Here is a 25,543-nt window from a genome sequence, read left to right as displayed (position 1 = left end):
CTATTTGGCCAGAACATTTAGAGAAGACAATTATGAAACTGCTTGTGTAAGTCTTGTGAGTTCATGCTAAACAAAGTTTGGAGGAGACAAAATATACTTCCCAAATAACAAAAGAATTGTTTAGAGACTCCCAGTGACTGCAGCAGCCACCTGGGGTGGGACAAAAATCTCAGCAGCCATTTGGGAGAGAAATCAGAAACCACCTCTCCCATGTTCCCCCATCACATTCATCAGGGATACTGAGGCCAGGTCTGAATCTTCTTCTGTCACAACTTCTCCACTTCACATAAAATAACTGACTAGTGATTAAAGATGAAAAAGCTTTCTAAAAATGAGTGTCATACCCATCTAGCTACAGAGTTATTTCCAGTCTGTCTCCAACTTAGGAAATATCAAAATGCATTAAATTCTTTTTGGTGAACACTTATAAAAGAATCATACCGGTTAAGTTCCTGAACTTTTTTTTGGCTTCTGCTCTTTCTTCAGCATCAAAATACCACACAGTCATGGCATATCTATAAAAGAAAAGAAAAAAAAGAAAATATTGTGTTTGTTTCAACCTTTGCTATTAAAATAGAGCCCTGGCGTTTTATGCTTATAGAGAAAGCAAAAAACAAAACTGGATTAGTAGATAAAAAAATAGGATGCAAATGGCACGTTTATAGTCAAATATAGACAGCATTTTAAATGTATATTTTATCAAGTAAGACAGAAATATAGGTGAGAATTTCTGCTTGGAGGCACAAGAGAGTGCACAGCCCCTGGTAACAGAGAGCAAAAGTAGCTTCCAGACCTTTGCATGTTTTTCTGTTCTGGGATGTCTGTAGACAGCTTGGGGGTTGCCCTGAGTCACATCAGCTTTTCGTAGCCTGTTGACAGATGGTAGCCCCAAGAATCCCTATAGTGTTATGAGGGCAAAAGTATAACCCAGCATTTCCCAGCTAAATAGCTATGCTTGGCTTGGAAGATTTCTCCTGTCAATGGTAAAAGGGCTTTTTTTCCCATCACACAAAGAATCTTATCATTCAAGCTTGGTTGTCCTTATTTGATGAGAGAATTCCAAGTGACTCGAAACTAGAAAAGCCACTCAAAATCTAGCTATTTTTTCTGCACTTCTGTATTAAACAAACACACGATGGCCATTGGTAGAAGAGATGCTTTGTTTTTTCCTGGCCAAATATCAATACCAAATATGCTACTTACCTGGTTGCGTAAGAAGGCTGGACTTCATGTGGGTTCCTTCGATCTGACCAAAAAAAAAGTAATCGGTCAAAAATCGGCTCAACATCTGCTACATAGGACTTTCCTTCTGGGAATATCCGAAGAATTCCACCATGCAGCTGAAAGAAAAGGAAAGGTTGCTTTTTACACATATAAACACCCACACATTCATGCAAACAATGACTTTATTTCTCCTGCCTCAGTGCACAACAAATGGGGAATAAACATCTAATGATAACCAAGACAGCTATATGACAACACCGGAAAACTGTACGCTGAATCTCTTGGCCACCTTGATTTTCCCAAACAGTTTGTAATGTTTCAGCATAAACATCTGGCTAAAGTAAATGAACCAAGATAAAGACAACACTGGCCCTGTAACAAACACTGGGAAACTTCTGAGCTCCCAGTCACATCTCTAGAACCAGTGAATACCACAAGGCAGGTAAGCTGCTCCACCTGACCAGCCTGAGATCAAACTCTGCTCCCAGCAATTGCTAGATACTGCTTATGGTATTTCAGAGACCACATCTGATCATATAAGAGTTAACTTCTACACCCTGGGAAGAGTGAAGCCTGTTCTATTGTTGGATTTGTAATAACACTTCTCATAAATGCATTATATCTCCCAGACAATCTTTTCCCTACTTATGACACAGCCTGGTTTCTCTTCCACATCATTTCTCTCTTTCCATGTGCCACAAGTTTCGGAGAAAAAGTCTGGTGATCTGCATGTGCTGTAGAAACTTTGAAAGATGCAGATGAACTCTGCCTCCTCCCTGCTGCTGTTGGAGGGCTCTTTGGAGGCTTTTATGTTGTACCACAGAGTGCAGGGAAGATGCTGTCAGCCCAGCACCGACCTGACTTAGTACGTCTTTGTGGAATGCAAACCTCAGTAAAACTATTAGTTAGGTCAGGCTTAAGGCAACATGGTTGCTTTCAAAGGCCAGCATGGTTATATTGCATCTCCTCCAGCATACATTTGCATAAAATTACTATTACACCCACATAATCTTCTCTACCAGTGTACTGGATTTCAGTTAGGTTGCTTAGTGTCCACTTGGGTGCTTCCTCACTATTAGAATAAAAGAGTGCAGTGCACAAAATAAATTGGATATTTGCATTTCCTCCCACATGTCCTCCTTCATTTTATTCCATTGAGATGTTTCATTATCATACCCTCTGTAAAGGAATGCGTTTTTCTTTAACAGTGCATTTTTCAGTGGCATTGTCTCTAAATCTGAGCTCACTTTTGGGGGTTCATAGTATTTACATGTGCTTAAAGAACATCCACCTCAAGTGGCCAAGACAGGTTAGAGAGATTAAAAAAAACATTGGGCAATTTTCAATAGATAATCCATGTGAATGGTTTGTGCTACATTATGCAACAGAAGTGTAGAGACATCCTGCAATTTGACATACCCTTATCTTGTTTCTAACTTAAAGGTATGGTAAATTCAAGGCTAACTTTACTGCCTTATAGTATTACAGGCAGAAACAAGAGCACCACCCTGTCAGGAGACCCACTGGTGGAGTTAAAGATGGAGAGGGCAAACCAAGCTATGTACTCATGCTTCTTACTAAGTCCCATCACTCATTAAGTAAGAAAACCACAAAGGCAACTGCCTGAAGATCTTCTGCAGGTTAGGCTGAAGGAACAGTATCAAGAACACTGAAGTCCCAAATTTGGGCTGTCATCTTATTCTGCTCCCAGAATGCACTTATTCTTTAGTGGATTATGTTTTTCTTTCTAGTGCTTCATTGCTCTTTCTTCTAAACAAAGTGCAAGAGCCAGCAGCCCAGTACTTAGAAGCTTTATTCTAGAGCAACAAAACAGTATGTGTGTGGGACAGGAGAGAGAATAAGGAAACAGTTCAGATTCTTATTTCCAACGGGTTGCCATAAACACCAAGAAAATAAATGTAGAGATGAAGAACGGACCAGCTGTTCAAAAGTTCACCAGAGTTCACAGAAGCAACCAACAGCTCCAACGCTCTGTTTCTGAACTATTTTTTCCTTCATGTTCTGCCTCAACCCCATGGCTTACTCACCTTGGAGTCCCAGTTCTTATTCAGGTAATAAATACAGGTGATGCAGCGCCCGTCACCGTTTGGATTGTCCACATGACGAACATACCCAGTTCCATTTCCAGGATAGCAAGCAACCATAGCCTGAATGAAAGATAAAGATTGTAAAAAAAAAAAAATTCTAAAAGATACTCACCTTCAGTTTTTCTTTGCTAAGCATCCTCCCACTACCAGTTTGCCTCAGTACTTTTCAGATGATCAATCCAAAACCTAAAGCAGACACTACCGGAAGGTATCTTTGCACAAGCTTCTTTCACTGGATGAGTCAGCCAGTGTGAAATTGCAAACTGGAAATAAATACCCTTCATATTTCACAAAATATACACTAAAGTAGGAGGAAAAAAAAGGAATTAAACTAAAACACTGGTATGTATGGTACAAGCTTATTGTTCTGTATACAAGGTACATGACTTTGAGGCAGTTTCAGCTAAAGTTTGCTTGGGTTTCTAAAAGATGAGCAGTCATTGCAAAACTGATTTGTTAGTCATTACAAAAGTAGAAAGTAATCCCAGGATGCCATGCCTTACTACCACCATCCTCCTCCATTCATATCTTCCAATCCCTGTCATACACACCCGTATGGTCCAACACAAAGTGAGGGTCCCCAGGAGGTGTGGGTAAAAGTCCACAGAACAAAGTCTGCAAAAATCTGAACTCCTTTGTGCTGTGTTTGCACAGGGCAGTGCATGTTTGCTTTCATGGACTAAGCCACAGAACTAACCAAACAGCTTTCAGAAGCATACTTCTCTCTTTGATCATCTCTGGACTTGCTGATACAATCACTTAATTCACAGTTTGTTTAAATTTCACCTTGAGTGACGAGATAAGCCTAACAGGAATTACTCCAAACCACATGGCAGTCAACAGGTCTTAAAAGGGTTTTTTACAGCCAAAATGTATTCAACTTGAGTTGACACCATTAGCGGTCTAAGCAGGATGCAGGGAACAGCAGGTGAGACTGCTGGTAGGCTACCAGATCTTTGTCTCAGAGTCACTTCTTCACTATTGGGACTACTTGAGGCACCTTCTGTGGAGTTTACTAAAGATGTGGCAATAGAAGTCTTGCTCCCGCTCTTCTGACATCTCCTTTCATTGCTTGCCAGTATTAGCACCAAGAGCGATGGGAGATGATGCAATAAGTTTGGTTGGAAAACTGGACACAGTATCCAGATGTGGTTTCCCCAGGGCCAAGTAGAGGGGGATAATCACTCTCCTCAGTCTACTGGCTGTGCTCCTGTGAGTATTGCCCTGGATGCTGTTGGGCAGGGGCACGCTGCAGGCTCACGTTCAGCTCACTGCCCACCAAGACCACCCGCTCCCCTGGGGACCAGAGCTGCTCCCCAGCCTGGCAGCCCCCAGCCTGTACTGCTGCAAGGGGCTCTTCCTTCTCAGGGGCAGGACTTTGCATTTGTCTTTGTTGAATTTTGTAATGTTCCCGTTGGCCTGTTCCTCCAGCCCATCTGGCTCCCTTTTGGGAGTCATGTCCACACTTGATGAGAGTGCACTCTGCCGTCTGCTTCGGGTTACTGATAATGGTAGTTAACAGCTCAGGTCCCGTGAGAGATCCCTGTGGTGCTCCATTTGTTACCAGCCTCTGGGTATAGTACGACTGACTGATTAACCATCACCCTCCAAACCCAACCATCCAGCCATTTTGCCTATTTGTTTTTTACCCATCTACTTTTCCATTCATCCAGGCCGTAACATCCTAACTTTGGATACAAGAGTATTATACACGCCTGTCCCACAGAATGAGGATGTGATTGTACACCACTTGCACGACCTGCCCCAAATAATCTGCCAAGCACAGCTGATAGCACTGAAGACTGACAGTATAGGCTTTAGTAAGAGCAATTAAAATTTTTATCTAGGAACCCCAGAGGTCTTGTTTTCTGCTTCCAAGCACATGCTAAAGCCATGGTGTTCTCATGGGACACATGACCAGCTAGAGCATAGCACACGCTGCTTTAATCACAAAGGTTATTTTACTGTGCCAACAAACACTGGCACAGAAGTTACTGCCAGCCAGCACAGTGGATCCCTTTGACCTTCTACCACCAAGAACGAAACCTGTCCACAGGAGTTGCCCAGTTCGGACAGCTGTACACACAGAGCTGCAAAAACACTGCTCTGCATTTCAAGTCATATACGAATTGACTTTCCTTCCTCCCCACAAGCACCAGCAGAGCAGCACCGGCAGGCAGCAGTAAGTCACCAGAGCCCACTCCTCACCCTGACACCTCGGGCCCCGGCTGCTGGGGGGCTGGTGGCCTGCAGAATCAGGAGATTATGCTGCACAAGAGTGAGTACCTTTAATTCCAAGTAGTAAGCCCTCTTCCATCACACCTGGCAGTTGGCTAGATGCCTTGCCGTAGGTCCTGTCTGCTCTGTTGTCATTCTGCTGTTACAAACGGCTCCACGGCCGAACTTAACATTTCACTATCAGCCTGATAACAGCAGTAAGGACCAGCCTACAGCTTAGCGCCAGAAACGAGTTTGTTAGGGGCATAAGCCTGGTGGAAATCACAGGTCAGCTGTACCTGCAATGTAGAAATGGTCAGAGGGAGCCGTACCCTCACTGGCCAGGATAAGCCCCCTCATGCATTCCCCCCCCCCCCCCAGCTGCTAGCACAGCAGCTCACGCGGGTGCACCTTCACCCATCCCATGCACACAGCGAGCCGGATTAGGTCGAACCATTAAAATAGTAACCCTTTGCTAAACCTGATCCTCGTACGCTGGGGAACGTGTCCCTGGGAGCTGAGAGCGCAGAGGAGAGGGGGCAGCGATTCCAGCAGACGAGGACAGAGGAGCGCTGTGCCAGGAGAGCGGGGGGAGCAGGGTGCTCATCTATGCAGCGAGCACAGCTGCTGCCAAGAGGATGCACGTCTACACCGCCAGCACGATGCCTGGCTCAGCACAGCTCTGCTAATCATACCAGAGGGATGATGCACAGTGGGAATAAAACTTTGTTGACTGATAATACCTCGTTTTTAAGTCAATGTACAACACAAAATCTCTCTTTGGAGAGCAGACATTACTCCAAGATTACTGAACTGCCTGAAAATCAATCCAATATTAGTACTATTTTTTAATGCCACAATCAAAAAGCTGTGGAAGAATAATAAACTGCAGGCCAGATCCTTAAAGATATTTAGGTGCTTTACTTACTACTGAAATCTGGGCAGAAGGCCAGAGTTTTCCCCGGCCTCCCCCACGTAATATGTTCTCTTAGCAAAACATGTGCTTTGACTCCAAGACATTGATGCATTATTTATTTATTTACAGTGTGCACCTTTTGCAACCACAACGCACAGAGTCCCTGGGGATGAAGAAGTAGAACAATTCCCACAGAATCCAAATGCACTGGCCACACTCTAGCTTAATTTTAAGAAAAGAGAAAAAAAGTTTTCTAGTAGCAGCAGCGAAGGGAGAAACGCAGAAGTGAAAAATCCTTTTTCCTGGCATGGCGATTATTTGAATGAAACCTCAAACAATGAGGGGAAATCATTCTGGTCCTCCTAGAGCCTGTTGAAATGATATCAAGCTTTATCAGAGCACCGGCTGGAGCAGCTCCAGAGCAGATCAAGCTGGCCACAGCAGGGATTCCAGCTGTTAGCACTACCTTTGGATTCATTCAAAGCAAACAAGAAAGAAGAGATGAGATGCGTGACCCAGACTTAATTTGAGTAATTGGTGAACACTGGTATTTGCCAGTTTAGTGCACAGGCTAGCTACAAAAGCCAGAGGCTGGATCATAATAATCAAACCATTTACCAGGTGAGCAAGTGAGGCATCAGTAAAAAATGTTTTCTATAATTTTGGCTATTGTGTCCACAAGAGCACACTGTTTTTGGAAGCACCTCCCTTCATTAACCAACTCCAAAGCTAAACTAACTATAGCAGGCAGTAATGAGCAGGAATGTACCTAACTTTTTTTTTTTTTGGCAATAGAATCCATTACAATGGCTGTTAGTTGGCTTAACTTCCCAGTGTAAGCACTCAGAGCAAATTTCAGCAAGACACCACCCGCCTTATTTTAAGTTAAAATAGATGAGTTTGTCTTAAACAGCTGAAGAGTTAAAAACTCTGATATACAGATGCATGCCTTTGCAGTTGCACACACACACACACCATAGTTTGAAGACCAATGCTCTGGTGGTCTAGTCAACAGTCATAAATTAAAGCCTACAAAACTTGGAAATGAAAAGGAAATCGTCAAAAATGCAGTTTCTGCACTGTCATTTTCAGAGATGTTAGGTTTCCCAAGAGGGTGCAAATCAACCACCAGTTAAACAAGCAGTAATTACCAGCTTTACTAAGGAGCCAGGAATCGTCAGTAAACTCTGTGTTGCACAGAAGCTTGCAAAAATAAGTTATTCATCATTCAGTTTAAGTATTACACTTAAGTCAGCCAGATAAATCTGCAAGTCAAACTGCAATACACCAAAGTTTGGAGGCAGATAAAAAACAACGGTTGCATAGAGAGGATTATTCCCTGTCCCCCAATGCTTTTAGCAAGGAGAAAAACAAATTCTCTTAGCTGATAGCCAGGACCATGCTGTGAGGCATCATTCTGCTACATTTCATAAAATAAGCAGTGCTGGAGTGGACTGATAGTTGAAACAAAATGCTTCAGATAATACCTCAGCTCGAAGATACTCCTAAGTAGAAATGAACACTGCTTAATAGGAAGGAGTGATGACAGCAGGTCAAAAGGAGATGCTCTCTGTGCCTGCTAGCACTAAGCCAGGGCCCCAGTGTACTCCTAGTGCAGACTGTATAGGTGGTATTGTAACCCTATACTGATCCCATATTTTTCTCTCAGAACTAGTATGACCTTTGCAACCACCAGAGAAAATTCTGACCTGTGTAACTCTATCCTGCCAACACCAACCACTCTTGCAGATTACGGTAAAGACTCCACAATATGCTTTTCCATTTTCTGTACCAGATTTGTCCTGTATATTATTGAGCAGCTACTTTTGATCCCTAGTGTAGCTCATCTCTGCATACAGCTTATACATCAAATAGTTAAATTCAGAAATCACTGGTAAGCCTGTTAGATGAAAGGTACTATATAGACACAGAGCAATACTGATCTACAATATCGCTGTGATGGTTGTCTAGAAAACCAAGGTATTAACAAGAATTAACGGTGCTATAGACACTGGAATGTTCAGAATAATTTTTCTTTGGCTGCACACTTCCAAGTTTCCAAAATTTCAGTCCAATATGTGGTTCTCAGTCCTGAACTCAAGTGCAAACAAAAAATCACTTGACCAGACTTTAGGAAATGAGGACTACCAGGATTCGCCTAATTGACTTAGGTCTGAGTGCATATTGTACTCAGCTTGATTTTAGTTTGTAGATGCACACAGTCTGTACAGCCAGAAAGGGAATGGCACACAGCATGCTCTACATTAAGAGAACATGAGTAGTCTGACATTTCATGATCAAAGACAAGAGATTCTCAGTTGAGGCTTGTCTGACACACAGGCACAACGGGGTGTTTCTTAAGTACTTTCTTGTTGCACCCAATTGCACCCAAGTGTTTTCTACCGTGTAGCTTATAATGGTTAAGTATAAAATATTCATGAACTTATTAAATATTTGTTTGTTTGAATTATGAAAGTTAAAACACTCAACTGCTATACTGAAGCATGAACTAGGAAAATTGGTCTAATTTAATACTCTGTAGAGATGGGAGGGAACAGAGGGAAGAAAATCATGTTAAAACACCAAAAAAATCAGAGACATCAGCTTTGTGCCTGTTGGAAAGGGAATCACCAATTCCAAAGGGGGACAAAACCCTGCTGGCTTCAGTCATGCAAAACATGAAATGGGCTTCAGTGGCAGTAGTTCATGAGAAACCAGTACCTCATTTCCTCACCCATAACTTAATAATCAGTCTTCAGTCAAACAGCTGTTGGATTTACAAAGTTAAACCTAGCCACCTCCTCTTTGATCAGCTTCTTGCTCAGAGGTGGAAACAAGAGAGGGGAAAAGATATGTGAGGAAGGAGCCTGGTTTTAGAAATTAAGAAACACCGGGGAAAGTGCTGGAATTTGGCAGGGCAAGACACCTGCACCTTTTCACTTCCAACTTTCATCTTCCTATGGAGGCCTGAACTGAAGCCATATAGAAGACATCATAAAAGCAAAAAAGCCAACAGTAATAACAACAAAAACCCTGGGGCATTTACCTTCTTTCATGAAACACAAAGCAGATCAAACTCCACAAACTCAGCTACAAGCACAGTTTGCTGAATGCTTCATTAGCTTGCAGAAGTAGTCCTACCCAGCAAAGGTGCCTTGGGTGCAGGTGACAAGTGTCTACTGAAGGGCCAAATGAGCCATGGCAAACGAGATACGAAAGACTGATAGGAGGACCCTGTACCAGTAGATGACTCATCTCTGGAGCACTATATCTTGGACAGATTGACATGATCACAGCTACTTTTGCTCCTTGCTCTTCTATTCTATCAGCAACCCTGACAATTTTTAGAGGAAAGGAGAAGACATTTCTATGGACAGAGATGCAGCCACACAAGTGAAAATACATTCATTCTCAAAATTTCTCATCTCAGGAGCACAATGTGGTTTTCATGATGCCCAACAGCACTTTTTTTTTTTTTTTTACATAATACTTTCCTGCTGGCCAAGTACCTATAACTGTACAAAAATCCTGTTTCCATGCACAGCATTTTAGCCAGGTGGTCTAGTACTTGCTTCTCCCTGCATGTATGTGACCTTGGTCATCAGATTCAGATCTTCCAAGAACTGGAAACCTCATCTCTCCCTTTTTATTCTCTTTGGTCTTTTGTATGCACCATTGTAGCTCGAGTATTATTTCCAGGTGCTTGGGGGCACATTTTGGAGAATTTTTTGAGGAACAGCCTGAGAGTGAGAATTGTGGGAAAGACTACTGCTCTCATCTGTAGGAAAAAGATCCAGATATACTGGTTTACCTTTGCTTACCAACAAAAGGCTATTACTACCTGATGTTATTCTAATTACCATAAGATGGAAAACTGTTTCTGCTTATTAAATTTCTTCTAGAACTAAGGGTAGAAACAAAGAACTACCCATGAAAGCTCCGGTCATGGATTATCTCCATGCCACACAGCTGTTGATGACTGGCATGTTGTCTAGTGGTAGCTTAAGGAGCCTGTAATAAGCTTTCAAATCTTATGGAATCTGTCTGTAAGGAAGCTAGATCACAGATTGATGCTGCTTTAAAAATGAGCTCCCTATTAAATGAATCTGTGATGGGGCTTAGGAAGCTTTTCTAATGATTGGCAACAAAATTTAATTCTTCATGGCCTGAAGAGTCCTATTAACGTGAAGGACAGCTTCAGCTTGCAACTATTTTTTATTTCTTTTCTTAGTAGAACACCCACTTAGAGATAAATTTGGATGCCCTTCAAGTTCAAGCTGGCTGCCAGGGCAGTGCCGCTGTGAAGTGGGAAGGCATGGAACAGCTATGCCTCGTGTCAGCAGTGGCTGTCTGCAACTGCCAAGAGAATAGGGAGCATTTGCAAACCAAGCTTTGGAGACAGTGGTGAGTTTTGTTGAGCTGTCCCCATTGCTGGATACTCCCTGAGATCCCAAAGTGAAGAGGCAATTCAGGAAACTGTGAAAGGACCCGACCGCAGGAGAAGTTCTCCAGGCTTCGGAGGAGAGAAATCTGACTTGTGGTTTCCTGAGCAAAAGAGTCCCAGGCATTCATCTTCTTCTATATATGGTCTACATTGCTTGTTTTGTTTTGTTTTTAAAGCCAAGTAAAATAACACCTCTTGCTTTCAGACCACCACCCAAATTCTGCGCTCAGCCTCTGGGCATGGCCAGGAGAAAACAAGATACTGAAATTAAAGGAAACAAATCTAAAATTGCCATAGGATCACAACTGTCCTTGCAGTGAGCATCTTTGTCTCTTCTAATAGCTAAAAGGATTAACCTCCTTCCTTGTACGTTCAATTAATCCCCATATTTCTCCGCATATGTCAATTACCACTTTTCTCCTGTTCCCCAGTGCTTGTCTCATCTTCTGCAATGGTAAAATCGGGTAAGATTTTTATTTTACATCCTCCTCTGACCTAAAGCTACATTTTAGGCTGCAACGTGACTCAGACGTTGTGCCTTGCATGCACACAGAGACAATACAGTCTCAGAAGAGATCAGCGTGCTGTGAAGACCAGGCATACCGTCACGGCAGGACCTGAAATTTAAAAGGCTATTGCCAGTAAATTAGTTGAGTCGAGGATATTCAGATGAAGTCTCCAATTAGCAGCTGTAAACATGCGCAGTGCATCAATGTATCAATAAAGGCTGTTTCAGTTTAGAAAGGCCTCCCGCCCCTGCGCTGCTGAGCCCTGGCTTCAGGCCAGTGAGATGATGGCTTAACGACAGGGCTACGTGCGGAGCGTGAGGCGATCGGCGATCAAACGCAAACTTTACTCCAGAGTACACTTCACAGAGACGCTGTGGAGGGAAGAGGGGGAAACCCACGCTTGCAGCACACAGACGCTCAAGGCGCTTCTCTGTTCTGGTTCTTACTGGTCTCCCTCCCCCTCCTGCTGCACACGCAGGCTTATTTCCCACACTTCAAAAAAAACCACTCTGTTTAATTAAATTTTAGGATTATTTTTTGCCTGTTCTTGAAGCCCTCTTTCATCACCCAGAAAACTCTTTCAGTACCCTCGTCTCCCCAAGAGCCAAACCTGGACGAGCTGCACTAACGAGAAAGCATCCCAAGCAATCAATGCAGATAGAGAAAGCATCCCCTGTAATGAGTCCCGGGGGACACGGTGACAAGTGCCACCCCCGCAGGAAAGCAAATTCATAAGTAAGTGCAGGCTCATTAAGGAGATCTGTAAGGACCCTCCCTGTACGTTCAGGTTCTCAGCGGGGAGCAAAGACACGGTAACCAGCACAGACATCCTCTGCAGAATATCCTCGTTTGTGTGGTAGAAAGATAAGTTCATAGTTCCTTAAATATTCCAGCCTTTCATTCTTTGTCAGCACTTAAGACCTTTTCGGTTCTGCTACTAATCACCCAGAGGATTACACGGCTTTTTTTTTTTTCCTGCAACATTTAAAGAACTCTACCTATTTTGATGCTCTTGTGGGTGCGTTAATAATGGTCAGGGAAGACAGGCACAACACAGGCAAGCTGCGTTTTGCTGGTGTCAGAGCTGCCCGAGCTGGCCATCATCCCTTTTTTACTTTTATTCATTTATTTTTAGCCTGTGGGCCCAGGGCGAGCCAGCAATGCTGCCCACAAGACTTTTATCAGCTCACGCATGGTACGCAGCACCCCTAAGGCTCCCCGTGAACGTTTTGCTTCGGAGGGTCCCAGGAGCAGCCTGGGTGCCCACAGGCAGAGGAGGCGACCCGCCACCGCCTTCGAAGCAGAGTTGCCAACCGGACGGGACGGGGAAGCCGCAGCCGCAGCCATGGTCCCCCCGTGGGCCCACCGGCCGGGACACCTCTGGCAGCCTCGCACGCTCCTGAGGCAGCGCCGCACCTGGGAGATGTTTTTCTTTGTCTCCTTTGGCTCAGCAAAAGTCTCTCTCCGCTGCCAGAGAGGAAGGCAGGGTTCAGACTAGCACCGTCACACTTGGCAGGTACCCCGAATGTGCCCCAAGGGTCCTCCCAAAAGTGTCAGAGCCGTCTGGGCTTCTGAGGCTGCTAAGACATTCCTGGGCTACATAAACGGAGAGATGAACGGTCCTCAAGTGTTTGTTATCACAGCAGTGGCACCAAATTAAGGCTAATTGATGAGACCAGTTATCTCCTATGTTGACTTCAGAAGGAAGCCATCTCACTCACCCCCCCATCTGTCTTTTGCTCCCCCCCCACCTTTTCAGAGGACCTTGCCTAGCTAGCAGTATATTTATTCCTGCAGAGGATTTTGTGGAAATGAATATTTATGGATAAAACTCATTAAAATTACCTATAATAAATTACCATGAGAAATAATTTCTTCTATGCTGAAACAACATGCGTAGTCTTTACCTCTAAGGCTTTGCCTGCACATAAAGTTGTACTGCTCTGACTACACATGTACATTACAACAGCACACCTCTCTAGTGTGGGTGCAATTAAAGGGGATGAATGTGTATACAGTGACACAGCATCTTTCCACAGAGGAAGGGAAACAAGCTATTCGGATTCAAGGCAATTTTGTAATAATATAGCTATACACCTGTTCTAAGGTTAGGCAATAAAATGTATTGGTTGAAAAAAACCAAAATCCTTCAAAGGGTTGTAGTGCCTGCCCTCCCCACCACCTACACAGCTGGTACTTGCACCAGTAAGATTTGTGTAGGCAGAAACTAGGCAACTCTGAACAAAGAAAGCACGCATGAACGCAGACATGCACGCACACACACAACGAATTGAGCTCCAGCCTTACATTTGCACATCCTAAAGCTATTCACAAAAGCTCTCAACTCATAGGCAAGGAAGCCTGGTCCTAAACCCCAGCTGCAGGGCAACATCAGACTCCGGATTTGAACTGCTGAATTCCCACTTCTCTTTTCCCACCGGTCAAGCCTCTGCCACGGATTTATGCTGCCACCACCTGACAGAAGAGACCGACCCTACAGGCTGGCTGCGCTGCGGCCGCTGCCACGGGCTTCGGCCCCGCCGGCTGGGACAGTGGCCCTGCACGGGGACACAGCCACGCCGGACGGGTTCCCTCCCCAGCCTCCCCGCCGGCCCCTGCTGCCCTGCTTCGCTGCAGTCCCCTCTGGAGCCTTACCAAGCCATTCCCACCGCAACTCACTGAAGCAACAGCCCTTGGGAGGTTTCTCGAAACCCACTTCAGGACCGGGCCTTAAAGTAATAATGTTCTTCGGCATTTAAGGTAGTTTTTGCAGGAAGCACAGCGACTGTTGAGCAGGGAGGTGGTGTCTCTGGTGTGGGTTCAGGATGTTTCCTGAGGATGCAGAAAGCCTGGAGTGGTCTTTCTGGCTCTGTTCCCTCCTTTTTCCTCTTCCTCTCCAAAACCTTTCCTCTCTGGCAGCCAGAGCAGCATGTACTCGGAGCCACCGCAGGGGCGGCTGGGGGTGAGCCAAGCTGGAGATTGGACGGGTGCTGCTCTCCCAGGATGCCAGCTGGTTGGGCAGCCAGGGGAAGCAGCCCTCATCCCTGACTCTTCTCTTCCCTAGGATGGAGTTGAGATGGCGGCTGCACAGGCATGACAGGCTGCGGTAGGAGTGGGGGTAAGAAACCCCTTGGTGAGGGGCTGCAGCTGGCTTTGCTAGAGGCGTGGAGCACAAGTGCTTCTCTGCGGTGGGAAACACAGAGGGGGAAGGCAGGACCGGTCTGCAGTGGCAAGTCAGGGCTACAGGGGTATATATGCATATTTAGGTGTGGGGGTGAAGTAGGTCACCATTGGCACAACCGGTGCCTTTCCTAACTGCAGCCGAGACACTGTACTAATACAGCTCATAATTAGCAGCAATAGCTTCTATGGATGGCAAGCGGTAAAACAGGCTTTGAACCAAGTGCCAGCAAAAGACAAAAGTAAACCAAGAAAGAAAGAAAATTGTATTTGTTTCAGTTGCAGACATCTTATCTAAGTGTATCAAACAAACAGAAAACAAGTCAACTACATTTTCATCCTTGCCAAGAAATTATCACTGTGAGTGTCAGACTGGCACTGAGCCTTCAGGCCACCAATTAGACATCAAGTTATGCACTGAGAAATATAATGGTAAAATGCACAACTTTGACACTTCAGCCTTTGACCAACATCAAATGTTGAATTATAATAAATTTGCCAACGGGGACCGGCATTCGCAAATCCTCTCGTTGCTCCTCTGTGAAAAGGAAGTCTGTAAAACAGTTAACCAGGCAGTGACCCTTCCTGTTGGCCTGCTTCAGAGACACCACGCACATGCTCCACAGACAACGAAAGACAGAAGACAAGTTAATTTAGGGAAGTGGAAACATTGGTGAACACTGTAAAGAACAGAGGTATCGATACATCCTGGGGGACTCTGTTCTATTTGTGCACATCTAGTCACATGCCATGGTTTATATGCCTTAACAGCAGGACATGCTACAGCATTTACAGTGAAGTTTCTCTTTTTTCTACTTCTCAAACCACTTCTACCAGATTCCCTATGGGAAATCAGAAGGGGAAAGTACAGTTAGACATAGTCTTCAACACAACACCCTAAGACTGTTAACAACCTAGGAACAGGCAAGTTGAGGAATAATTGACACTTCCCCCCGCCCCCCCCTTTTTTTTTTTTTTTTAAATATCTGCTCTCCCAAATTCCCCTGGTTCTGCATTTTTTTTCCCCACCCACATGGTCCAGTGAGAGGCTGTGTGCAAGAGATTTTCATCACTCCCTGGAGCCTCAGGGCAGTCAGGAGCCTCCAAGCCAGCATCCACTGCCTCAGAGCCTGCTGTCCAATGGTGCCTCGCACCCCAGGCTTTTCCCGTTCAGGGTGGCATTCCCCAGCTTGCACTGACTAGCACCTATCTCCCTGTATGCATTACTGGAATAACTGCTCCTGTTAATGGTATAAGACAGGTTTGCCTCAAGACAGTCAATTGCAAAGGTCATATTAACTGCTGCCTATAACTTCCATGAAGTAAGGCTTCTTGCCCCCTCCCAAGATACCATGTAAAGGGTGGGCCATATTTCCAATCTAAGACAAAGTGTAGACAAAGACCAGGGACAGCACAAGAACCACTGCAACTTTTCCTAAAGTTTTCTAACCATATTCTAGCACAGTCTAAGCCAAGCACCAAAGGATGTGTTTCAGTCCAATTGATCTGAAATAGCCTTTAAAAAAAAAGTACTTAAGTGAATTGCTGAACTGGGGCCAAAACTTTAAAAACATTTGCCTTATCAATTTGTACAAAAAAATTACAGTGCAAGAAGACATAAGCAATGATTAATTATTATTATGACTTACAGACAAGAAAAATGCAAACATATTTCTTGTTTGGATTTTCAGGTCCAAAAAGAAAACACAGAAAAGAGTCTATTGTGACCAAAGGATTCATATTATCTAGATATACAGGAGACTCAAAATGGTTATCTTTTTGCTACAAAGTAGGATGCAATTCCCTGATGTTTGGCAAAAGACATGGCTACCCTGCCATTTCCAGCTGACAAAGCTTTGGACAAACAGTTTCCAGTCTGTGCAGATGGTGTGCTATGCTGTACTCCTGCAGTTTATACTATTCATTTTAAATTGGGTGGCTGGTGGCATGAACACTTAGTAAGCCTCTATGGAATCCGTATGGTCAGCAAAATCTCTTGCACTACTTTATTTGTGAAAAATCAGAGCAACAAGTAGCTTGTTTAATCAACTGCTTTCTATTAAGTGCTTTGCATGGTGGCACGAAGTTTCTTTGTCTACTAATCTTATCAAAACACAATGACAAGAGAAAAATGACTGTAGGGAAAAGCTCCTTTCTGTCACTGAGAGATACTAGATGCAGATGTGTGAGTGAGTGATGGAGAGGAAATGGGGCTTACAGCTCTCCAAACCACTCACAGGAACGGTCAGGAGTGGTGTGTGCTGACGGAATGACATGCCTGTGAATAGTTTAAACAGTCGTAGATAGATAGTCTACTTGGCATGAGCTTCCATCATCTGTTTTCTTCTTCCACCTCACTGCCTGAACAGCTATAGACCTTCTTGGTTTTCTGACCAACTCCCTGTCATCTCTTTTCAAAGCAATAAAAGGTCTAAAACAAATTGCTATATAATGTTATGCATCAATCAAAATCTTTTGTCTAGCCCCCCCACCACGCTCTGTGCCAATGCATCGGTTATTTACCCTGGAGCTCACCACAGAGGCCATCAGCTGCCCTAGGCATAGGTACCAGAAGTAGTTCCCAAAACACCTCTACCTGAGAGCTCCTCTACTAATCCAATAAAACCTTTTCACAGAAGCTTAGTGAGTCTTGTGTTGCTGGCAGCTTTCTAACAACGTTGTTTCAGTCTTCAGCTTTGTGACAGAAGGATTACAGTCATGATAAATCCAGCCCAGGGCTTCAAATTCCCTCGAGTTGGTATGCACACATCCTCCTCCATAAATCTAAAACCAGCAACACTTATTCACAGGCTTCCCTTCCTGACCTCCTCATTCTCACAAGCCATCCACTGCAAGATGGATGAGTGCTGTGTGGCCTGCTGGTGCCAAAGGACCACTTGCCCCTGACCTATTACACAATGGGAGAAGGGAATCCAACTGAAACAGGAGCAGAGGAAAACTTTTTCAAAAGTTAATACCACCCCAAAAAGTAAGGGGGGGGAGGTACTTTGACTTTGTACGAGTCATCTTGAAACATTTGATAAAAGTATTGATCTCTTCCAAGTGTGTCAAGTCTGTTCTGCAAACATCAAGATTTCACCCGATTAAAAATCCATTCATGTCCGGGTCATTGTGGTTTTATCTTCTCCCTCTATACCACCCCTTCCACATACGGAAAGGAATTGCTGAGGGAGTACAGATACTGTTGAACATCCCCACCACCACCCCCCCAGGGAAAAAAAAAAAAAAAAAAAAAAAAAATCTGTGTAACACAGGAGGAAGAAGAGAAGATGCTTCCGAGTACTAAATCAAGCAAATTGCTCAGGAAGCAACATGCAAGGTAAGGCTGTATTACATTGAGCCCCCATCCAGATAAGTTTGGAAGTCAAAGAAAGAATAGTTTACTTTGAAATCAAATAAAGACACTGGGATTAACACAGACAGCTGGAATCCTTAATGCAAAGAAACAAGTTCACTTTTATCATGTACATGCTGCTCTGCATCAGTGTTATGAGCATCAATGCATGTCCATTTAAATGTATACTGTTATTAACAGTGAGCTGTAATGAACTGAATTATTCATTAATAATTACCTTGGGAAAAGGCTGTGTACAAATATTAATAGCAAGGACCAGCTCCTCTCCCTCCCAAAATGCAAGCTCAGCGGGAGGGGGCACTGAACTCTGAATCTTGCCATTTTCCCCAGCGGCTCTCCCAAGGATACTGTGCCTTGCAATGCTGTATACACACACCCTCCCCCCCCCAGTCCAAAGGACAAACACTCCCCTTACCCAGAAGCATTAATGCCACCTGTATTACAGTGTCCCTCCCCACACAGGTGTGGAAGGTTTACACTGACATTTAATGAGCGGTGAGCCCTCACACAAAAACAAACTGAGAGGCACATATTTACTTAGGGCTTGCAAGTAATAGGGATATAGGCAGGCACACCAGCAGGGCTACCACTGCAAGCCACTGGCTTTAAGAGCTGACGCAGCAGTGCTGGGAAGGACTGGTACCAGAGCAGTCATGGCAATGGATAAGAAGGTACTGAGGAAAATGCACCACCAGTATGGGACAGATTGTGGAAAACTTCACTCCTTTGCCATCATTGTGTAACTCCAGAGTCTAATAAGACTCGTTAAGCACTGCTTGACTGCAAAACTACAGACGATATAAAACAAGACAAGTAATCTGCCCTGATACCATAAACACATGCACAAACTCAGGATAAACAGACCACTCTGCTCTCTACATTGCCTGAGAGCTCAGACTTATGTCCCTTCTCTTACAGGATTAGCCACCTTCTGCCTCCCTCTGCGACTATGACTGTAAAGCACATGGACAGGCTCCTAACACAGTGTAAGCAAGGTTGCTGGGTGGTTACAGACTTCTCCTGCACGAGAGGATAAGGAAGACCAACAGCAGCCACCTGACTGCCAAAGGCTCTGGTGTAATGCACACCGAAGATGGCACCTTTTTTCCACTGCCTACCATGGAATAAGTCTACCAGTGCACTACAGTCAGGTTCTTAAGAGTCATGATACATAACAGGTACCAAATTCAAGCTGCTTGTAACTTCAACACCCAAGTATGAGCTCAAACACCATTCCATAGAGGTCACCCACACTTCTCAACCCACTTACAGATACGTGCATCGCTCTCTGTAAAATATTGACCCGTTTCTCCAATGCCCTGTCCCTGCTGAGTGAAGAAGCAATCTGAAAGATTCTCTGAATGCCTCTTTCCGAGAAGAAGTGTCTTGCAAGTTTCAAAAAGTCATTGAGAATAATTTGACGAAGAACAAAAACAAGAGCTAATATGCCCAGGTTTATACTCATTTAATGCTCTGATTGTCAAGTAAAAATTATACATTCCTGTGTATAATTAACCAGGCTAACTAATCTTGCTTGACAAACACAGATATAAACATCAGCTTTGACACCGAGCCAAAGCAACCACTCTAGGATCTGTGCCAATGCTGAATTCCTCAGTCTGATATCATAAAACGACTTGTCTGTTGTATTTACAGTTCCAGTGGCTCTGGACTCTGCCGGCAGCCGGCCAGAAGAACAGATTTGAACTCACCCATTATGCCAGAACATGTGCATTTGATTAGAAGAAAGAGAAATTATGCATATTTCTTCTGGATGGTGGTATTCATCAGACCTCCCATTGTAAACTAATTGCAAGGCATGCTGCTACACAAGTATCAAAAATCCTTTGTAACATAGAAAAAAACCCAGTATATTTCTATAGGCAGTATTGCTCTTCAGCTCTATAGCCAGTTTTCTGCTGTCCTGCTCCTTACATGCACGCCTTAAATCAGAAAACGCAGCATTTCACTCTGTGTTTTAGTTGCAAGAGACAGAATTTGAATGCTATAGAACAGAACTTTCTTCATACATAAGTGTAAATATATCTCCTCATTACCCGAGTTATGAGGGACTTGGGAAGACCACTCAACCCAAGCCTCTGACATTTCATGCATGTCTTCAATCTTCAGGAACAGGAATCTTGGTAAAAACTTGCTAAAGAGACCATGTTTCAAAACCTAGCTAAGAACACCCCATCATGTGGTAGGCAGGAGGACCCACTCTGGTTTTCAGCAAACACTCATTAGCCATGAAGGGCCACCACAGAAGACCTGCTTCTCCTGCGACAGTCAGAGAGGGCCCACCAGGATGGGTTGAGCAGGGAGGTGTTGTGGCTACAAGCAGAAGAGGCAGAAAACATCCCATTAAAAAAGTGAAAGGCCCACACAGAGATTTTGAAGTAAGTTTTCAAGAGGGTTCACATCCCACAGGGACTTCTAAATTAACTAATCACATATTGAAAACTTTTTTTTTTTTAACTTCAGGCCATATACTTGACACTGAACGGGAACAGTTGGGTTCCGAGCTAACAACATCAGTCATGGGCTTCCTTCAGCGCAGGTCAGCTCTTAGGATTATGACTTCTTGCTTCATTTTCTAGCCAGTGGGGCTCACTGCTGTCCAGCAGGCGCAAGATGAGCTCAGGGTCCCCAAAGGCAGCCCTGACATGGATTTCAACCCATGATGGCACCCAAGAGGGTACTAGTGACTCATAGCAGGACACGCCACCATCAGGACCAGCGTGCAGATTCCACATAAAGCGCACACATGCCGATTCAAAGTACCTTCCACCCCTTGCCCGTGAGGACCAACGCAGCTGGCTGGCAGCACGTCAAGCGCTGACTCGGCCGAGGTGGCCCAGGGCAGCAGGCGCTGATGGCATCACTCTGGGACCCTGCCTGACCACGGGGAGAGCTGCCCTTCCCCAGCAGAGACAAAATGTGAAAGGGGGAATAGCCACAGCCTCCCAACAGCAGATGAGCTACCCTGCAATCCTGCTACAAACACGGCTTTTACATTTCCGCAGACCAGCCAGCAGACCCGGTTCCTGCCAGCCCTCCTCCCCTGCCTCCCTGCAGGAGGGACTGCCAGGGCTCAGGGCTCCCCAGGCTCTGCAGCATCTGAGGCTGCCAAAGGGATGGATATCCTAAACTCCACAGCACCTGGCACATCTGCAGCTTCCAAATTTTAAAAAAAAAAAAAATAAAAAAAAAAATTCTCATGTCTTGAAGGAAAAATTTCTGAAATGCCTTCTCTTCTGGAATATTTTTCTGCCTTTTTTTTTTTTTTTAATAATGTTGTTGCTTTTAATTGTTTATTTAGAATACAGGGATTTTTCTACAGGGAACCCCCTCAAGCCCCTGCAAATGCCAATTAACCCCAGGAAGGAACTTTGGGACCTGAGGGGTCAGAAGCTGCAGCCCATCACCTTTTCACCCACCATCCCCAGAGCACCACCTGACCCGAGGGCACTCCAGGTGACTGGCCTCACAGACCAAGCTGCAGCTTTGCTTCCTGGCCCCAACCATCCACCAGCTTTTCTCCAACAAGCATCGAAGCTCCAGCAGAGTGGAGACAGGTCCTCAAAATCAGTGACCTCTGCCCTTAGGCCAGAGTGTCCTTCTGTACAAGGATGCGAATATTCTCACTCTGAGGAGAAGACTGAACCTGGGTCAACAATGCCGCAGTGATCTCGTTAGCCATTTATCTGCTAGAAAAGGGGAACCATTGTATTATTTTACTAGAAAATGGCAACTCTAGTTGAGGAGAATGCAGAAGCCAACAAGTGGTGCACTGGGTCTGTCAACAGAAGAGTCCTTTGGAAGAATGTTACCTGGTTATTTCGATCATTTAACCATGTCAGCTAGTATTTTAAAATATGACTTACTCCAAAGATAGATTTGGATCACTGGTCTGCAAAGATGAAAGGTTACATTTCATTATCAGCCCTCAAATGTCAACCAACAGCTCTTAAAAGTATCCAGCACCCTTGTAAAGTTTTACTTCTGTCCATTCTCTTTGGTGCACTCTTAACTTTCTTGTAATGCTGTTGAAATTCATTTGGAAACAGCAAAATCCTGACTGACTCATTTCTCTCATGTAGGTACGAGGAAAGCCTCCTTTATTGGACAAAAGTTGTTATTGTCTTCCTATGTTTGTGTAGCTACAAAACCAACATGAAGCACATCACACTAAGCAGACAGTAAGCTGACGGAAGTTCCTTTACTAAGCAAAACTCTCCCCCTTTTCCAACACTTAGGCTGAAGATTAAAGTCATACTATTGGTTTAAAAGCAGAAACCTCTAAATAATGAGGAGGCTGATACCACATAGATTCATTTCCATGACAAGAGGAGTTACCATGTAGCCAAAGGCTTACACTTTAAACAAATTGCTCTGGACCCTTAGCTCCATCTAATACCTATATCCCAAAACAATAAATTATAATAGCACATGTCCAGCTAAGAAGTTCTGGTCCAGTTGCTCAGAAACACCCCACGTCCCTCCAAGTTTCTGGGCATCCATTTATGTGTATAATCTAGAGGTTAAAATAAAAATACACTGAATTTAAATTTGGGATTTTTGCGTATGCATTCACAAGACTTGAGAAGATAAGCAAAATGGGCACGTTTAATGGTGGAAGGGAAAGGTCTATAGGTGACGTGGGAACCTGCATGCACTGTAGTAGTCAGTTGGTTAGTCACAGGAATAATCTTCCTGCTGAAGGCGTCCCACATCTCACTTACAGATGGCAGCTGCTATTCCAGGGCCACACGTATCCATGGTACTTATTATTATAATAAGGGGATTGGTTACTATTAATTTCTGATGGAAATCCCTCCACATTTAGTTTTACAAACAATACTGAGTCCCTTTCAGTCTTAAGACTGTCGTGTAGCACTTCCATGGGCTGTTTCCAGTCTGACATCTTCCATGGTAAAGCACAAGGGCCAAAAGTCTGTCTTTATAGCAAGTAGCTTGGTATCTACTTATAAAACAAGTTCCGTCCTGTCTGTTATGACTATTTGTACAAAAATGACTGCAACAACACCACAGCTCAGTTTTAAAATAATCTCTACAACCCAAGGTCACTCCCCAAAAGACCCTTCTCCCCAGCGAGTGCCAACAGCCTGCACACATCCAGTTGACTCTTTCCCCAAATACCTTGTAAGAATGCTGGACAACCTCCTTTCACTCCAGCCCAACTTTAAAGTAAGTCCCTGTTCCACCCCTCCCCTGCCAGGTAGCCAATGCGGTGCAGCAATGCACTTTCAGCAGTAATCAGGCAAACAGAAGGCACCCAGAGAAAGAACTAGGATGACCTCAAAGGCACACCAAAGCAGAACGGTTATTTATACCTCCTTACACCAGGAATAAGTGAAATCCAGTCTCCTCACATTTTAAGCCAAATCTACCCAAGCTTTAACTGAATTGATCAGTAGTCCAGTGGAGGTAAGCACGGGAACAACGTTTCAACCTTTTATTACTCCTACCACTGCGTGGAAAGGTGCAGCGGGGTGCCTGCATAGGTTTTAAGGTATTCCCAAGCAACTGGTAAACATCGCCATATAGTTTTCTTGGTTTTCTGGGAAAGATTAAAAAAAAAAAAAAAAATCTCAGTACCACTCACACATCCCCTTAGTTCAGTGCCAAGTTAGGACCAAAAGAAATGCCCAACTTTTCACTTTTGTAATTTTCTAAGAGTTTCATCGTTCTATTTCTGGCATATCTCTAAAACTGGATGTTTCGAAAACGTTCTATGTATTGTAGAATTCAAGTATATTTCAGAAGTAAAGAAACGGGGACGTTTCCAGCATTCGGGACAATGAAGCAAACTTAGTTTCAAGCCAGTCCGCCACAGCAAAGCGGACAAGGAAAGAAAAGCCAAGTTATCCCAAACTGAAGTAATGGCATTGCAAGTGCAAATAAACTTCGTTGGGAAAGAAAACTACAAGTGTCCTCCCCGTTTCTGAGAAAGAAAGCCTAGAAAAAACACCTCTCCTCTTAAAAGAAAAGAGAAGGTTGCTGTGCTCGAACTGAGCATCCCGTATTTTGTGCCACATAGCCAATGCAGTAACGACAACCTCTTCAGCTGTAGGACGCCGGCACGAGTCGGACCATCGAAACTACTTTGGATAACACTCTCACACGGGCGCAAACAACCGAAGAAGCGGGTCCGAGCCCCGTACGCGCACAAGGCGGGGGGGGGGAGGGAGCTTCTGCCTCCACCTGAAACAATCCTCCGAAGGAAAGTCACGGCCAAAGGCTCGACCGTGTCGCGTTGCCCGTCCGCGCTCTCCCCCGCCCCACCTCCGGGAAGCGGCGTGCCGCCCGCAGCCCCCGGGACGGCTGCCAAGAGACCCCCGGTGGCACGCGGGGCTACAGTCGAGGGCCCTGCCGGGCTCCGGCGATACCGAGGAACCCTGCGAAGACCCAGCGCCGGGCAGCGCCGCCGGCACCGGCGGGGCGAGGGACCCGCAGCGGGCAGCCCCGCTGCCGCCGCCGCGTTTCCAGCAAGACCTCCGCGGCCGGCCGCCGCCGGCACGGGCAGGAGCGCGGCTGCCCGCCGCGGGCGTCCCCTGGGCAGCGCTCGGCGCCTCCGCCACCCGCAGCGGGGCGGCCCGAGCCACGGACGCCCCGCGGACGCGACACGGAGGGGGGGGGGGGGGGTCGCGGGGAGCCGGGGGAACCTTTCCGCCAGGTGCTACCGGCGGCCGCGAGGCGGGCCGGGCCGGGCCGGGCCGGCCGGGGGCCCCTTACCTTGGACCGCTCCTTCACGTAGTACTTGCCGAGCCGGCTCCCGCAGTACATCACCAGCCGGTCTATCAGCGTGAGGAGGAAGTTGATGGCCTCGCAGCCCTCCTCCGTGCCCCCGATCCACTTGATCTGGTCGCCGCGGAGGTGCCGCTTAGCGACGCCGCGGCTGGGGCCGGCCAGCTGCCCGTCGGCCAGCTCCCCGTCGCGGTGCATCCGCTTCACCCGCTCGAGCACGCAGTCCCCCACCACCTCCCCCAGGAAGTTGTCCAGGTAGCAGAAGCCGATGTCGTGCAAGCAGGGCACGACGTACTCCAGGGCGATCCTCTCCAGGTCGAGCCTCATGATGTGCCCCAGCGGCATGGCGCGGCGGGGACGGCCGCGCCGCTGACCTGCCGGCGCCCGCCTCGGGAGGCGATGCCCGCCGGGCCGCCGCCGGCTCCAGGCCGGCCCGGGCAGGGGCTCCGCCGCCGCGCGGGGCCGGGCGAAACTTTCGCCGCGGCCGGCTGGGCTGGGCTGGGCTGCGCTCCGCGGCCCGGCGGTGCGGCCGGAGCCCCGCGCTGCCGCCCGAGCGGCGTGCGGGACCCACACCCCCGCGCCCCGAGGCCGCGCGGGAACGGCGCCCGGCAGCCCCCGCCCGATTTATGGACCGAGGCGGCAGATGGCCCCGCGCTGATTAATACGCCGGCTACGTGCGGGATGTGTGCTCGCCCCGCCGCCCGCTCGCGCGGCGCCGCCGCACGTGGGTGGAGCCCGCCCGGCACGGCGCGGCGCGGCTCGCCCCGCCCGCTCCCCGCCCGCCACGGCCCAGACAGC

At 46.1% G+C, this 25,543-nt stretch overlaps 1 protein-coding gene across 1 annotated transcript in view; it reads right to left on the bottom strand.

Annotated features, from left to right (window-relative positions):
- EGLN3 (egl-9 family hypoxia inducible factor 3) overlaps nucleotides 1–25,166 on the bottom strand; it is a 29,875-nt gene extending 4,709 nt beyond the window's left edge. Inside the window, exons 1-4 of the mRNA XM_049825785.1 lie at nucleotides 24,734–25,166; nucleotides 3,273–3,392; nucleotides 1,204–1,340; nucleotides 442–515 (exon numbers count right to left, since the gene is read on the bottom strand). Of these exons, the coding sequence (XP_049681742.1) occupies nucleotides 442–515; nucleotides 1,204–1,340; nucleotides 3,273–3,392; nucleotides 24,734–25,090 (688 nt within the window). The 5' untranslated portion in view covers nucleotides 25,091–25,166. The remainder of the gene's footprint in view (nucleotides 1–441; nucleotides 516–1,203; nucleotides 1,341–3,272; nucleotides 3,393–24,733) is intronic.
- Nucleotides 25,167–25,543: the final 377 nt, after the last annotated feature.

This window comes from Accipiter gentilis, chromosome 22 (assembly GCF_929443795.1).
Source record: "Accipiter gentilis chromosome 22, bAccGen1.1, whole genome shotgun sequence".
NCBI lineage: Eukaryota > Metazoa > Chordata > Aves > Accipitriformes > Accipitridae > Astur > Astur gentilis.
The sequence above is the reverse complement of the archived record's forward strand: the minus strand, read 5'-3'. Positions and strand labels throughout refer to the sequence as shown.